At 40.5% G+C, this 18,043-nt stretch overlaps 1 protein-coding gene across 1 annotated transcript in view; it reads right to left on the bottom strand.

Annotated features, from left to right (window-relative positions):
• Positions 1 to 8,724: 8,724 nt before the first annotated feature.
• TNKS (tankyrase) overlaps positions 8,725 to 18,043 on the bottom strand; it is a 166,837-nt gene continuing 157,518 nt past the window's right edge. The window contains exons 25-27 of the mRNA XM_080659908.1: positions 17,408 to 17,594; positions 14,533 to 14,689; positions 8,725 to 11,079 (exon numbers count right to left, since the gene is read on the bottom strand). Coding sequence (XP_080516034.1) covers positions 10,993 to 11,079; positions 14,533 to 14,689; positions 17,408 to 17,594 — 431 coding nt within the window. The 3' untranslated portion in view covers positions 8,725 to 10,992. The remainder of the gene's footprint in view (positions 11,080 to 14,532; positions 14,690 to 17,407; positions 17,595 to 18,043) is intronic.

The raw sequence follows: 18,043 nt of genomic DNA, 5'->3' as shown, positions 1-18,043 counted from the left end.
AGTGTCTTTCATCTGAGAATGTACTTTGTGTCCAGCACAGGATGGAGCGATAAGGATGGCTCCTCAATGGCAGACGTCCATCTTAAACAGCCCAAGCACAAGTGATTAGGGCTGTGACAAGAACGTAGAGGGGAGTCCCACTGCTGGGACACCCCGCCCCATGGATAACATTCCCACACTGACTTTATGTCACCACTTTGGTTGATTGTATACGGCTTAAATTTAGTAAATTTACTAAAAATCACTGAATCGCTTCAAATGGGTAAATTTTATGGTATGTCAATTATACACCAATAAGATGTTCACTACCAAGAATTCAAATAACACAAATACATGAGTAAAAAGTGAAAGTTCCTCCACCATATCCCCACCCTACATCCCGTTCCTTTTATTTTTAGTAACCTAAAGGAACATTGGTATAATGACTTTGAGACATTTATTTATACATTTTATACAGTTATGTGTCTGACAGGATACTATTTGAGGCATCAGCCTGGATCTCTCCCCTGGGTGTTCCCTGCCCTCAGTCTGATCAGCCATTTACTCTTACTGCCCCACGTTAGGGATGGCTCTGGAGAACACAGAAATGGAAGAATCATCCTGTCTCTTAAGCTGCCAAGGCACAAAGCAATAGAGTTGGGCAAAGGTGCTTGCTTGCTCAGTCAGACCCTCCTGTGCTGGCGATGGTGGACGCACGGGAATCCCAGCCAGCTTTCCCATTTCAGGATGCACGGCCTGTATCTCACACAGTTCTGCTTCACCCTTTTTAATGGCTGTATAATATTTGATAATCCTATATAATAAAAGGCTAATATGCAAATTGACCAAATGGCAGAACGACCGGTCACTATGACACGCACTGACCAAGGGGCAGATGCTCAACGCAGGAGCTGTCCCCTGGTGGTCAGGGCGCTCCCACAGGGGGTGCGCTGCTCAGCCAGAAGCCGGGCTCACGGCTGGTGAGCACAGCGGTGGGAGCCTCTCCCGCCTCCGCAATAGCACTGAGGATGTCCGACTGATGGCTTAGGCCAGGGGTGGGCAAAATTTTTGACTCGAGGGCCACAATGGGTTCTTAAACTGGACCGGAGGGCCGGAACAAAAGCATGGATGGAGTGTTTGTGTGAACTAATATAAATTCAAAGTAAAGGAGCGGAGGGGAGAGCAAGAGAACCCTCCGCTCTTTAGGCTCCGTGGGCCGGATAGAACAGCCGAACGGGCCGGATCCGGCCCGCGGGCCATAGTTTGCCCACAGCTGGCTTAGGCCCACTCCCCGTCGAGTGCACAAATTTCATGCACTGGGCCTCTAGTTACTTATAAATAGCAAAAAATTTCACTTTTTATTTCTTCTTTAGCTTAAGAATTATTATATAGGACAGATATATAATTTTCATCTCATGGCACACCAAAATATATATTTGTTGCTGATCTGACAAAAAAAAGTATAATTTAAAAAAAATAGTTTTTTATTGATTTCAGAGAAGAAGGAAGAGGGAAAAAGGGATAGAAACATAAATGATAGAGAATCATTGATCAGCTGCCTCCTGCATGCCTCACACTGGATCGAGCTCGCAACCTGAGCATGTGCCCTGACCAGGAATCAAACCATGACCTCCTGGTTCATAGGTTGACGCTCAAACCACTAAGCCACGACAGCCAGGTTTTCCACATCTTTTCCTGGCTTGATAGCTCACTTCTTTTTAGATTGAATACTATCCCATTGTGTGGACGTAGCCGTTTATTTATCCTTTAACCCAGTGGTCAGCAAACCGCGGCTCGCGAGCCACATGCAGCTCTTTGGCCCCTTGAGTGTGGCTCTTCCACAAAATACCATGGCCTGGGCGAGTCTATTTTGAAGAAGTGGCATTAGAAGAAGTTTAAGTTTAAAAAATTTGGCTCTCAAAAGAAATTTCAATTGTTGTACTGTTGATATTTGGCTCTGTTGACTAATGAGTTTGCCGACCATTGCTTTAACCTAATGAAGGATATCTTGGTTGTTTCCAAGTTTTGGCAATTATAAGTAAAGCTGCTATAAACATTTGTGTACACACGTTTTCAAATATCAAGAAGTATGCTTGCTGGATTGTATAGTAAGAATATACGTTTAGTTTTATAAGAAACTACCAAACTGTCTTCCAAAGTGGCTGTACCATTGTGCATTCCCACCAAGTGAATGAGAGTTCCCACTGCTCTACATCCTCACCAGCACTTGGTGGTGTCCGTCTTCTAGAGTTTGGTCCTAATAGGTGTGTAACGGCATCTCATTGTTTTAATTTGCATTTTTCTGATGACATATGATATTAACCATCTTTTCATTTGCTATTCACTATCCGTTTCTTTTCTTTGGTGAGGTGTCCACGTTTGGGGCTATTTTTCACTTGGGCTGTTCATTTTTTTAATATTGAGTTTTAAGAGTTCTTTGCGTATCTTGGATAATAGTTCTCAGATGTCTTTAGCAAATATTTTCTCCCAGTATGTGGCTTGTCTTCTCATCCTCTCCAGTCTTTCACAGAACAAAGTTTAACTTTAATGAAGTTCAGCTTATCAATGTCTTCTTTTCATGGCTCCTGCCTTTGGTGGTGTATTTTAAAGTCATTGTGGTGTGCACAATGATTTTAAAATACACCACCAAAGGCATTCCAGTTCTGCAGCTAAGCAGCTTGCAAGTTGCCACCCTGTCTTAACAACATGTAAAAGGCTGAATAGACTGAAAAGTCAACTCTCTTCGGATGTATAAGAGAGGTAAGGACACAGGGAAAATGACTGTCCTCCAGATGCAGAGACTGACAGGCGAATACAGAATATAACAATTTATGGACATGAGACACATGAGTGGAAACTGCTGTGGGAACCAGGGCTGGGTAGGAAAACAAGGCTATAATTAACGAATTGCTGGAGGCTCGGGGTGGACAATTCTGGGAGTTAAAAACTCCAGGGGCACCCAGGCAGAGGGGCCACTGTAATTTTGTGAGATTTATTTCCAGGAGCTCTAACAGGTTCCCACAGTAAATACTGGAGAAAAATCTCTTTGTGCTTCCGGCAGGGGGAGAAGAAACTAGTTTGAAATATGCCAGAGCATCACTCCGAACAAGTCCTGCCCTTAGCTCTATTAATTCTCTTAGTAACTCTAGGAAATAGCTGGGACAACTGTGGCACAGGGCAGATGAGGAACTTCCCAAGGTCACGGGGCCAGTAAGTGGCCAAGCCAGGCTGAGAACCCAGGCAGGCTGATGGCGGAGCTGGTGGTCATCCCAGACAGTCCTTTGGCAAACCTGCTGCACTAAAGGGACTGTCCCGTCATCTAAACTTCTTGCTCCACTTCCATTTTCTTCTAGGACCCCAATAGCATTTGATTGGCATCATCTTGTACATCTTCCAAATATTCCTGTTAAATAACTATTTGAGAGACAGTATTCCTACTTGGTAGACATAAGAGTAGAGACAGAGCCTTCACAGAATTTCCTTGGAGTTGTGAAGCAATTTAGTGGCATACGGCAACATGGTTTCCTGACAGCTTCATCCCCTACATATGGCCAATGATTCACATCCATGCTTTGTATCCCATACTCCTGATATGTAAGCAGGATTAGGAAAGTCAAGATGAACAGACTTACTTTACAAATCAGTTTCTGGCCAGGAAAAGTATGTGATGAATCATATTAACAAAATGAAAATGTTACCTACATATTGTCTTACTTAAGCTGAGCTGTTTTATTAGCCAGATGACAGGTGGAAATTAGTCAAATGAAGACATAAACCCATCTCCCCACTTCTGTTGCTCAGTCCAGGTCTTCAGGGGAGATGCCAACCCAGAAAACCTGGCAGCTAGTCCCAACTTAATGGGAACAGATGACCATTAATTATTCCTAATGTAGCACCATGTTTCCCTTCTGCCTGGAGGCCTATTGAACTGTCTGATGACCCTAAAATCATGGGAGAAGTGAACAGTGCCAAATGGTAAAGGTTCACAAGTGCCACCTCATTATGATGGGCTGGCCCTAACCTGAGAACTGGGCCACAACAACCAGGCACTCATTGTGGGCAGTATCATTCAAAACCAGTTCTTCAGCTGGCCAGTGTGGCGCAGTGGTTGAGCATTGACCCATAAACCAGGAGGTCATGAAACCAGGAGGTTTGATTCCTGGTCAGGGCACATGCCCAGGTTGCAGGCTCAATCCCCGGTAGGGGGTGTGCGGGAGGTGGCTGATCAATGATTCTCTTTCATCACTGATGTTTCTCTCCCTCTCCCTCTCCCTTCTTCTCTCAGAAATCAATAAAAACATATTAAAACACACACACACACAAACAAAAACAGTTCTTCAAAATTTGCTGCCCAGGAAGCACCTCCCCTTTATAGTAATAGGACTTAGTTTCCTAGAAAGTAATTTCCTGTGGAAAATACATCCAATCTAGCAAGTGATTTATAACCATTCTCCCCGCCCCGCACAAACACTTCCCCCAGTGCCTCCAACCCACAGGAGTTTCAGCTGTAAAAGCAGGCCCTTGGAATCCTTCTGTATCAATGACCAAACCAAGTTGCTGATACTCCAAGTTGTTTATTCATATTCCATTTGCTTTTTAAGCACAGTTCAGACGGTTTCTATTTCTAACACAGCAGTAACCAAAGGGGAGGACCTGAGTCCAGTGGCATTTAGAATGTGATCTCACCAGACACAGATGACAGAAAACCTTGCAGTAGCGACACCTCACTGTCCTCATTCCTGTTTCAACACTCACACTCCATACACAGTCAGGGTTTGATGGTGTGTATCAGTCAGAACCATAGTTTATAGTGGGAAGAATTCTGGGATATAAAAGAAATTATTTCACCATTTAGTGCCAGTTTCTTCATTTGTAAAATGGGGATTAAAATACCCGTTTTTGCAGGGTTGGTAGGAAATGTATGCGACACACCTGGTTCATTGTATGGGCTCAGCGAGAGCTACTGTTATTTGCAGGGCTGTCAGTGCTTCCAAGTACTTAATTTATGTCTCCTGGCGGCTCTGACAATCCCTCTGGCAAAGAAATCTGATAAAATTCTAGCTTCCAATTTGCTATCTAGTGAATCACTAGGTGTGGAGAAAGGAGAGCGGGAGAAAAGAAACCATTTTCTCAGTGCTGTGCGCCAGGCACCGTGTGAGGCATTTCATGTTCAGCATCACCGGAGGCAAGCATGCCCTCTCCCTCCTCCAACAGGGCAGGTGGAGCGAGGGGCTCTCTGAGCACCAGAGGTGGGCAGGGCCTCTGATCCGCCCTGTTAACTGGTGTGAGGTCTGGCCGGGGCACCTCTGTTGCAGAGACATCTCTAAAAGCAACATGTGCTTCTCCTGCGGTGGCTGAAGTTCTGTAACTCCCGCATGCGCTTAGAGGTGAGAATAAGGCACCCCCAGCACAGACCACACTAGAAAGTCAGGAGGGAAAACAGTTGTTTGGGTTCCGACAGTTTTAGGTCAGTTGTGTTAAGGTTGGTCAGGTTGAAATGAGCAAACAGGGAAATGAAAACACTTCAGAGCTAACTGCTGTCCACATACAGGGTATTTGAAAAATGTTTTTATTGAATATTAAACAATTACAAGTACTGTAAGTTAGACATTTAGCCAAAGCACAATTACAGGTTAAATATAATCATAAAGATGCCTTAAATAGGAACCCACCACACAGGCAGGTTAGCTCCTCGCTGCCCTCTTTTGGAAAGCAGAGGGGGACAGAGAAAAGGCCTTTCATTCTATAGTGAAGGCTAGAAGAATTACATGCTGTAAGCCATCTTCCATGACCAAATTGATAGGGTTGCCAGATTTAGTAAAAGAAAACACAACAAAGCAAAAAACCAGGCTGCTCAGTTAAATTTGAATTTCAAATAAATAATAAAGAATATTTTTACTGTAAATAAATGGCAAGTAATGCATCAAACACAGGTAAGCTAAAAAATTATTTACCTGAAATACAAATTTAACTGGATGTCTTGTATTCTCTCTGGCAATCCTACAGATAGACAAATGCAGAAAAGAAAGGGGAGGGGACCGAAACCCTTGCCACAGTGGGTCACACAGAGACAAAATAAAACTACACCAACAGGGAACCAGAGTCACTACACTGGTACCACAGACCACGACACAAGGAAAACACACAAGTACTACGCTAAATGCGGTTGCCGGGAAACATTGTAGATTTCCTCCCAGCTGATTTTATAAATGTTTTTGAGAAACCTTGTTGAAAAAGTACCTTTTAGTCTGTAGGTATCAAAGACAAACATTACTATCACAAAGACAGGATGAACTTGAAACAATGGAAGCAGAAGCAGGCATATATGCACATGAAGCGTTTAAATATTTTGTGTAATGAATACAAGGGTTATATAGTCAAGGTCATCTTCTAGCTCTAGGCTGTTAGCCTGGCAGGTTTTGGTTCCTTTCTAATTTTTACTGTTGTGTTTTCCAGCTTTTTTATCCTGAACCGTGGGAGGGGCAAGGAGTGTGTAAGGGACTCCTCTCTCAGAGTTTAACTGCATTTCTCTGCAAATGCTTTCAGGGTTGTCTGCAGAAATAGGCAGACAGATAAAACAATCTGAATTCTGGAGAATGAGAAATCCGTTTGAAAAGATGGATAGCAGGGTGGGGTGTGGAGATGTGAAAGTGTAAAACAGAAAATATAAGAGAACGAAGAGCCAAAATTCAGCCATCTCTCCAGTGTGAATGCTGTTTCAAAGGAGGCAGACCCACGGCGGATGCACAGAACCGTCACACACGAGCCTATCTGGTCTTAGAAAGTATAGGAAATCTTTAACTTCCTACTGCTTTTCACGTGTCACCATGCTTTTTATTTTAAAATGATTGAAAAACAGCTTGTGCAACACTGAAATTCTACAGGGTATCGCTTTGTGAGTTGTTGCTGTATCCCCCGCATACACAAAACTTAGCAAGTTCTGAAATCTTTCTACATTTCTCCAAACCAGATGATTTGGCAAATGGAGGATTTCAGACATAAAGAAATTGAAATGGGCTGATTATATCAGCTCTCTGCATGGAAGGGAGCATGACCTATGAAATATACCCTCATCAAATAAGCCTAACAGGTGTGAGATACACAGAGACATACCTGGCTCATTGACACCTTTCAAACACCAAGAAATGGAATTCCAACTTTTTATTAGGATATAAAAGGTTTAAAAGTTTCTGCCATAGTTAAGGCTTTCTTAAGAAATATTTAATTGTATATTAATTTCAGAATCCACAAAGTGTTTGAAGAAGCCTCACCTTTAAGGGCGGTTTAAAAAATAAATAAATTTCCTTGTCGTATATTAGATGTGCCCAACCAAAGCTCAAACATTATCTTCACAATTACTTTCTTTTCATTCCTCTGTCACTGACTTGACATCAGACAAGTTTAACTTTAGTCTTGAAATAAATTTCTGACACATGAAACCCTGTATTAATGTCAGTTTTTAGTGTTCCCTGAATGACTAAAATCTCTTTTACTATGCAATTTATTAGCCCAAAAGAAAACTGTCACACTATGGGCATTTTTTGGTAAGAAGGCAGTTTATCACAGATTATCACACAAATGGGGTCTGGACACACTGGGGAAAGGTGCTTAAAAATACACACCATTCCTGTTTCAAAGAGTTTACAGAAACCCAGAGAGTGCACGTTTAAAAAGAAGGTGCGTGACATCCAATAACCATTGTGCAATGGGGAGATGTACTGAAACAGAAAAACCTAGCCAGCTCACTGCATTCTCATGCTGTTCTTTCAGAGTACACCAAGTTTTGTTTTTTTGAATAAAGGCTATAATAATAGAATATTAATCTATATTACTTTATTTGCCACATTCAGGCATTTCTCAATGTCTATCAATGCACTGAGAGCAAAGAGAAATTAGTCTAGCCTCCAACATCAAGCTGAAATGCACACAAGGATGCTGTTTCATGGAAACATCCTAATGATGTTTATTCTACTTATGTTATTGAAAAGCTAGAAATTCTAAATTCCAAGAAGGAAAAGGTAAGTAAAAATCCTGGTTGTACTGCTGTTATTTTGCAGAGAATTAAAACTCTGGGTTCCACACTGTCGTTCGTTTAACGAAGTAGCAGGCCGAACACCTGGGTCTGGGTGTGATAGGGAAACAGAAAGGTACAGTCTCCTTTTGCAAGATTCAAAATGAAGATAGGAAAATGAGTGGAGTCAAAGGTAATTGCTGGAGCTATCTATCATTCCAGACTAGCAGCCTGGGGAAAAAGAGAGGCCAAGTAGGAGGACAGAGTCCAGTACAGAGCACTTAACTTGTCTGCCTCAACCCAGGCTGGCCATGCCTAGTACTGATGTCAGCACTGCGGTAGGGCTAATGGTGTCCAGATTCTCCCTCTCATTCAGTTTGGGTAACAGAGCCGCCAGTTCAGGGGAGGCCATGTTGGAAGTCCTCAACTTGCTAGTGTTTCTGTATAGTATGTACGCATACAAGAACCTAAGTGGACTTCAGCCTAGTTCAACCCCATGCTTTTACATTCCAAAGGGTTTTTCACACTGCTCTAGATGGGAATCCCAAATGTAACTGACTTTTGCTAATGTGAGTACACTCATGACCTTTGGTTTTCAAGTTTTGAAGACATGTATTTGGTTCCTGGGAGGTGTTAATGAGCCCATTCTCTTTAACAGATGAATAATATGTACACCTTCTCCCGAGAACTATTATATACTTGAATCATTACAAGACAAGAAGCACTGCAAATGTCTCCCTCACACGGTACCTTTACTCGGCACACAGAACAGAAGATACATAACATCGGCGGTTTAAATACTGAACCACAGTTTAACTTCTCAAGTGTAAGGCTGAAGTTTAAAACTGGCACATCCATTAATTCAGTTAGCATGATGGAAACGACATACAACCATAGTCGGGTAGTGGCCTATCTTTTTTGAAAAGCTATAAAGCTTTCGGTATCTATACCATATTAACCCTTTTACTTAACTAAAAATCACAGCTGTGTTTACCATTTTAAACTATGTCTAAGAGGGGAGGTAATATACACTTTCACAGCTACTGAACACTACACGGATGCCAATTTCACCAACCCATTGTTACACAGCAACACGGAAGGAAAGGTGGGGGGGGGGAGAGAAAGCCCTCTTAATGAATATCAAACTTCAAAGCTCCAGATGGAATTCTAGTGCTATTAAACAAGGAGCCAAGACACACACACCCAGCCTGGCCACTGAAACTTCATCAGAAGCAAAAACGGAGGCTAATTCTTGATTTAATTTTGAGCTAGAAAACTAATACCCAGTGCCTAGTTCTAGCAATGGACTCAAGCCAGAGAGAAAGTGAAATGTATATTTTAAGAGCCTATTCTAGGAATTTTGCATGTAACTATTTTATTTTGCTTTAGGCGATTAAATGAGGTCACAGCTAAATCAGCCTGCATTAAAAAACTAATTAGTTTTTAGGACTTCAAGTTGGAATGGCAAATTTGTGCCATTCTGTTTTTCCTTTTCTTGACCACATATATTACTTTGCTTCAAAGCTGAGTAGGTGCACAGCATGTGAAAGTAATAAACCAATGCACTTACTTGATGTTCAGTTAAGTGAAAAGGGCGAGCGTTAAGAACTGCACTGTCTAATTTTTTACAAGTGTCTATGTGCACTTAGCAAATGTTGATTAAACAAGCTAAACAAAGTAGTAACTTCATGAAGTAACAGTATGGTATTTCTCCATCTTCATTAAGAAAATAACTGAAAGCGCTTTGGTTTCAAGTTTTTGTTCTCCTTGTCTATGGAGATGTTTGAAGATACCATTCTAAAATTTAGTGCAGGGACCGATCTAAACTATCTGAAGAACCTCACTCAAAATAAGCGCCAAATCTTGAATAAACAAAAAAGTCCTTGCATTTGTGCCTATTTATCTGCTAAAGAGGATTTAAACCCTAGCTTTCTAACATAGAGAAACAGTAGGTGATATTTCTGTGACTCCAATGAAGTACATTTTGACTGAATTTGGATAAGGCAGCTGTTCTGGGGCAACGATTCTGGTGGTGCGGATTAAATGGGAAGGATTTTTTCTTTGAGGCGTCCCCACAGTCCCTTTCTGCTTCAACAGCACAGAAACACCGGCTCCTCGCTCGCTCCGAAGCGGCTTCTCCTTCCCGGCCCTCCCTGGTTGTCTCACCTCCAGGCTTGATGGCAGCGCCCCCCTCCCTGGCTGCGCTCCGGTGGGCCCCAGCAGGTCCTGATGCCTCTGAAGCAGGCTTGTACTGGAGACAGCAGGCTCTCACCTTCTGCTTCTCTCACGTTGGGAGCTCCAAGCCAGGCTGATGCTTGTGCCTTTCCCTGGTCAGACTGGCCAATCAAAAAAAGGACTGAAACCTGGTATTTTCCCTTTCCATTTCAATTTATGTTTATAAGAAGTACACATATAAAGTAAATCAAAGTGAAAAGAACGTGGAGACTAGTCTTGCTCAGCCAGAAGCTTAGGTTGCATTGCTAATGATTTTAGTCAGTGAGACTTCGTGCAAAATATCATCAGAAAGGCTCCAGCTCATTATCAAAGTAAGAAAGAAAAAAAAAAAAAGCCAATGGCGCCTGTTGAGAAAAAACTAAGAATGAGCCTGGGTATGTTTACTTGTTATATAAATGGCATATATAACAAAGCAAATGTAGTGTGTGAATTGTGAACATTTGGGAACGTACTGGTTATGTTTTCTTTTTTTTTCCATTTCCAAGTCTAGATCAAAGCAATCTTATTTTAGAAATGGATAACTGCAATGAAAGTGAGCCTGAGATATATTAAAAGGCCGCCCCTGTAAACATTTCCTCAAAGGGAACAGCAGCAGTTGAGTATGTATCAGTTACTCATACTATATCCATCACTATAGCAATGCTTCATAACGACAAACAGCTTTCCTAGGCTGTCAGGAATTTATAGAATATTGGTTTTGTTGGAAACAGTCCATTCGAGTCCAGTCCTAGGTTTAAATCTGATCTGGCTTTACCAGTGGGCATTCACTAGGTCTTCTGCTCTGCGGCGGTTGCAGTCTGTGAAGGAGCTTCCGGCTTCATGATCTGGTACGTGATAAGATACTCTGGGTATGCCTGAAGGACAGGAAGGAAAAAGGTCACCCTTTTGGCAGCTACAGTAGTAAAGCCTTACTTGATGTGAAAGCCTCAGAGGCTATTGATCCAAACCAATATTCTACTACATATGCTCAAAGTCTACAAAGGCCATCCCATTAACAGGTGCCCGAAAGAGGAGATCCACCTATATATCTGCATATAAACTTACAAATCCTACAATCTAGCAATTGTTAAAATGTTATGTGTACTTTGAATAAATACTATACATTGGTTACACTGCATTCCTCCCTCATTAGAGAGCCAGGTGCCTTAAATAAGAAAACCCTTGTTCACCTCACCTAGCACAGTGCTCAATATAGCATGTGTTCAATACAAGTTTGTTAGATGACAGAATAACTGCTGAACCCATTTCAAATTCATCACAGATGATGATGTAACCCACTGAGCTATAAAGAGAAAGGAGGAGATACGTTGAGTCACCAATGTAGAGGCAACAGTTTGAAGATAATTTTAAAGCCATCCAAATATGAAAGAAATGATATTTACACTAATAATAAAATATTGAAAAGTATATGGTAATGCTAACAGCAAGACACCCATGAAAAACACACATGGTATCTAAATAAGACAAAGGAAAATTGTTTGGGCAAAAATAAAAAGGATCCCAAATCAATTATATAGAAAAAATTCCTTTATTAACTTTTGGTCGAGAATATGTTTGTATATTTTCAGAAAACAACTCCAAGACCATGTGGATTCCTGCAACAGAGAGGAATTGACAGGTCTGCTCCAACCACGAAGACAAGAGGAGAAACAGTCCAGAGATGGAAGACGCTGATGACGCCTTGCCATGCTAGCAGTCAGCAGCTGTGAGTCGCAGCAGGTTGCCTAGGACCAAACCAGAGAGGGTCGGACCTGCATTGCCACCATGTGCCCACCATCCAGATATCATTGCTGACATGTACACATAAGGAACTGTTTGACATTGAAACGGGGACTCAGAACTGTTGGACATTGAAATTGGGACTCAAACATTTTTTTGTTATTATATGTTTATTTCTAGTCTGCAGAGGCAAGATTTTTTTTAAAGGAAAGAAATGGGGAAAAAATAGATACAGAGGCAAAGAAGCATTGAACAGACTGTCAAACTACAGTGGGAAGGCAGGGGAGGTTGGGCGGGGGGGCTGTAAGAGATCAACCGAAGGACTTGTACACATGCATAAGCATAACCAATGGATACAAGACACTGGGGGGGGGGGGGGAGGAGGCGGAGCAGGTAAAGGAATGTACTGGGGGGTAGGGGAGGCCGGGGGGGAGGTCAATGGGGGAAAAAAAGGAGACATGTGTACTACTATTTATAATACTTCAAACAATAAAAAAAAAATAAAAAAGTATATGGTAAAATAAAACTGAAATTACTTATTTATATCTGTCACACAAATGCATTTTTTAAAGTCATAGGCATAAAAATATAATCACATTTATGAAATCATTTTATTTTTGTTGAATGCTTAGGTTTACATTTTTCATTGTGATTAGACAGTGATGGGCACACCACAGGTTTTTTTGCGACCATTACTGATTATATTAATAAAAATTTTTAGGATTGGAATTACTGAGTCAAAGCGAAAGTATTTTCTCTAGAAGTCTGGAGTTTCTAATAAACAAAACTTTGACAAACTTAATCTTTGGTAGCTTTTAAACCTTTTTATTTGGAAACAACTGCAAACTTACACATTAAGTTGCAAAAATGAAAATGGTACCCCAAACAACTGTATACCCTTTACCCATATCTATTTATTGTCAAGGTTTTATATATCCCATCTGCTTTATTATGTACACTTCCTCCTATCTCTGTATATACCAGGCAGACAGATAGACAGATACACAGACACATTTTTTTAATGAACCATTTGAGAGTAAGTTATATATATTTTCACGGTTCTTTATCCCTAAGTAAGCCAGTATTTATTCCCTAAGAAGAGAGATATTCTCTTACACAGCTGGGGGTGGGTGGGAAGAATTAACCAAAGAACTTGTATGCATATATGCATAACCCATGGACATGGACAATGATGTGGTGAAGGCCTGGGGCTGGGGGCTGGCTAGAAGGATCAATAAAGAAAAAAGGGACATCTGTAATACTTTTAACAATAAAGATAAACTTAAAAAAACAAAAAACAATTTTATATTGCTAGACTTCTATCTACCACTCACATTCCAATTTTGTTTGCTGATCTAATTTGGCGGCAGAACATTAAGTTAGTTGTCCTGTCTCTTGGGTTTCATTTAATCTGGAAAGTTTTCAAAGCCTTTCTTTGTCTTTTATAACATTGATTTTTTGAAGAATCAGTCTTCTCACATTTTTTATTAATAGAACACTCCTCATTTTGATTAGATGAGGTTATGCATTTTTGGCTGGAATACTGCATGAATGATGTGCCCATCTCAGAATGTCATACCTAGAAGCACACTCTGTCTATCTGTCCCTCATTGGTGATGTTAATTCTGATCTGGTCAGGTATGCCCCGTCCCCCCCGCCCCAATTTATAATTACTATGATTTTTTTTCTCTTTTCTAACTAAAGACCATGTAAATATCCTTCTCCTGGTTAAAATCCCCTAGATTTAGCATCCTTTGATGATTCTTGCCTGATCTAATTTTTACCACAATGGTTGCAAGATGATGATTTTCCCAATCTGGTACTCCCTCCACATACACCCATCTGCCCATGGCTTTCTACTGTAAGCAAAAGCAAAAGCCTTCATTTCCCCTTCACTTATTAATCTATTTGTTATCAGTAAAGAATTATGAATTCCTATTTTTTCTAATGGTTTAAAATTTATTACTGTGCTTATTTGGTGTTCAAGTTGTCGCAGATTTGGCCAGTGGGATTCCCTTCACACTGGCTCAGTGTCCTTGTAACCAGCCCCCATGATTTTTTTAAAAATTATTTCTTTTTTTAAAATATATTTTTATTGATTTCAGAGAGGGAGAGGGAGAGATAGGAATATCAATGATGAGAGAGAATCACTGATCGGCTGCCTCCTGCACGCCCCCTACTGGGGATCGAGCCTGCAACCTGGGCATGTGCCCGTGACAGGAATCAAACCCGGGACCCTTCAGTCCACTGGCTGACCCTCTATCCACTGAGCCAAACCGGCTAGGGCCCCATGATTTTTTTTGAGCACTTCGTTACTTTCTGGCATTCCAGATGTTCCAGGCTCACCTTGTTCCTATTCTGCCCTCTTGTTCACAATGTTACTTGGCTGACAGGTGACTGATGGGTTCTGTGTGTAAAGCTGATGCCAAAAGAATTTTGATATCTTCATTCATGACCTGAAGCAGTTAACTAATGCTATCAGACTGTGAGGTAGGTATTTTATTAAATGGCTTTAACTCTTACCTGGTCTAAATATACTGTATTGTCATGTTTAGTAACTGTGTATACTCATCTGATGAGTAACATACCTGTTCCCCTCTGTAGATGACATATTCGGCGTACGCCAGTCCGTTCACACTTGGTCTCCCAATGACTGAGTGATGTCCTGGAGGGGCATGAGCCATTTTCATGGTGCTGAATTGCAGAAAGGATTTTCCAAGGGTCACTCGACAGAAAAGCATTTGTCTAAAAGAAAGAAGAAAGCAATGCCTTGAAGGAAGCTTTAAATCTTGAAATATAATTGTTAGGTTTATTGATTTAAAAAAAATTTAACACAAGGCAAGCTAACTTAAATGTCCCTTTCATATTTATGAGTAGAAAAAGGATGAGATTTGACACACTGATTTATCATAAACAGTAGGCTCAATAATTACCCTTGAAGTTCAAAGTAGTTTTGGTGTGGTTTAGAAATCAATCATAAAAAATACCTGGCATGTTTTGACTACTGGAAAAGGAAAAATACTAGTGAAAACCGAGTGCTTGTATGGAATGGTAGGAATAAAGTGAAGAAAATAAGGAAATGGCAGCAGCAACTGAAGTTAAACTCATTGTGAAAAAGTAAAAACTGGGATGAGATAAACAACAGTAAGAGTGGTTCATATTAAAAAAAATACTTGCTTAAACACAAGGCTGATAATTACACTACCTGGGCAAAACATGAATTGGAGCAGATGTTAAATATTATAGAGGAGAAGAAAGGTTGGCAAACTATGACCCATGCGCCAAATCCAGTCTGCCACCTGTTTTTATAAATAAAATTTTATTGGATCACAGCCACACACTAATTTACATATTGTCTACTATGGCTGCTTTTGCAATATAAGGGCAGAGTTGAGTCATTGTGATAGGAATCATATGTGGCCCACTAAAGTTCACCAACACTTAATATAAACAACGTTTAAACTAAACAGTAAGGTTGGTCACACTGTTAAATGTAAGTAGTTATCCTTAAAATAGTTTGTTTTTAGTAAAGAAGTCTGATCTTTGCAATATGACTGATCAGAGATATTATTTTCAGTCAATTAAACATTCTGCCATACTTAGTATAACTGGGTTCTTCCTAGGCTGGCTGTTTTAGTGTGATGCTACTGATAACCCTCTGGGATGCTGGCTTGGTTGCAACTGCATTCTCTTGGACCCAGAGAAAGGATTTTCACCACCATGAGAGGGAGGCTTTCTGAGCTCCATACCCACATTGTGGTGGCAACCTGGTATCATTGGGCTTTGCCCACTAGGCCAGCTGGGCCCAGTGCCATGGCCACTCCCAGTCCATATGTCACACAAAGCCTGACCTGACAGGCTTGCCTCCTACCCCAGGGCTTCACTTAGCTGAGGAGGTAGGAGAAGCAGCAGGATCTGCCCAGCAGCCCACTGGGCTGCAGGGTGCAGTGCACAGGTGGGGAGTAATGGCTCCAGCCTGCTCACCCGCTTGCCTCGTGCATTGTCCTGCATTCCACAGATACAGCAACCCAAAATGGGGCTTGAAGGGATTACCAAAGGCCTGTGGAGCAAATGTTGACCAGTGCAAGACAGGAGCCAGCAGATAAATTCATCTTTTCTTCCACGATGTTCTGTTCTGTGATGCTTTAGTTCATACGGCTTCTCTAAAGATGTCTCCTGGCCTGAGCAACCAATTGCACTCGTCCTGAAACTGCCCAGCTCCCGATGAGCCTGTCTATCCTCCCTCTTCCTGGACCTCACTTCTTTTTGTGCTCTCATTCCTGCTTCCCTGGGATTGCACTTCCAAGAAAGTGCTGGTGAATAAACTTTTGCTTCAGGCTGTTTCTAGGGAATCCTGGCTAAGGCAAAAACCATGTTTCTAATTTTAATGAATGACTGTTCATCCTCATCTAGGTTCATTTTTATTGTTTATTTTGGATCCAGAAGAGTTAGGTCTGAAGCAACAAAGAGAAACGTTTGCGTGTTACATATTCTTGGGAAATTTTGTGTGTTACCAATCACAGCAGACTAATGAAAAGAAATTTCTTTCTGTATATATGGCATCCATCTTAGAACTGACCACTGCAATTTGTTTCAATGTAACTGAGAGTGGTACGTTTTAAGGTCAACAATTATAATGAATTTCAAGGTCATATGTGTCTTTTTTGAAGTTTTAACTGAATTACAAGATTTCTTACTAACCCGACTTTGCAAAAATAAATATATTTCATTACTTTAAAGAGAAATGTAACAAACTGCAATCTCTGTAAAGTACAATTCCTTGTGTTTTTTCTATTGGCAAGGAAGGGGGTAGAGAAGGGAATAGAGAAGGAAAATTTTTTTTCACTGACTTTAGAGGGAGTATACTATTATTCTCTCCAATTTCTGAGCTTTAAAGTCCTATTTAAAAAGCTAATATTCATTTGTTTAATAGTTCCAAAGTTAATATTCTGAAGTTGGACTTTTAAAGGCCAATTATATATCCTGCCTTAAGACATTACTAGCAATATCAGAAGCACATTAAAGGTTCTACTTGTTTATAGAAGTTGTGTGTCTTAGTTCAACATGACTCTCTAGTCAGAGCTAAAGGTTCTTTGTCCTAAAGAAATAATTCTGACCCTTTTCTTGTTGATTCTGAAGCAAGAAATGTGAAACCCAGGGAAGAAGCCAAGATGGAGGGAGGTTCATTGTAATCTATGAATGGTTGACCTATATCTGGTTTTATCACCACTAATATCAGCCCCGTTATCATTGCTCCTCTTAGGGTTGGCTGATCAACTATTCCTACCCAATTTCCAACCTGTCTGATTCATTAGGACTAAGACTGAGAATAATTGTGGCTTCTGCATAGCCTGAGACATGGGTCTTTTTTGAAGTTTTAACTGAATTACAAGATTTCTTATTAACCCGACTTTGTTCATGACCTGAGGACAGCAACCATTCCATGAAAGCCAAGATGCTCACCTGTGACATATATAACATGACCGATCTTTGTGCGTGGGGCAGCCTGTTCCTCCTCCAATCCCATAAACATACTGGTTGCTTTTAGAAGAGTTTTCAGCAAAATAAATCCCAGCACCAAACATTCCTCCTATGTATGCATGTCGCTCATCAAATCCTTTATGAATAATGGCATTAATGAAAGGAGAACCTAAAAATATAAAGATAGTAAAATTAGTTTTTGGACACTTTTCTAGAGTATCAATTAGTTATATACTATTTAAACTTGGCAGATTAATATTACGTAATTAATAATACATAAGTGAAAAGTTTATTTTGTAAGATATCTATTATACATAAATTATCATGTACTAGAATCTTATCAAGGACCACTAGTGCTCACCAAGCAAAGATATTATTCTACAAATGGCATGCAATTTTTAGGTAGCAAAGTACAATGTGGCTTTGAAAATAGATTATTTTATACCCAATCTTTAAGCAAACACAGATAATCTGATAAACTAAAACAATTATACTAAACTACTAACATAATAAAAAAATATTTCATTCTCTACATGGCTCAACTTGTAATATAAGTTCTGAAACAATTTCAAATAATTTGTTTTCATTGTATATGCCTTAAAAAGCCAGTACAAGAAT

Source organism: Plecotus auritus (genome assembly GCF_963455305.1).
Source record: "Plecotus auritus genome assembly, chromosome: 3".
In the NCBI taxonomy this organism is placed as follows: Eukaryota; Metazoa; Chordata; class Mammalia; order Chiroptera; family Vespertilionidae; genus Plecotus; species Plecotus auritus.
Note: the sequence above shows the minus strand (reverse complement) of the source record. Positions and strands in the feature narration are given on the sequence as shown.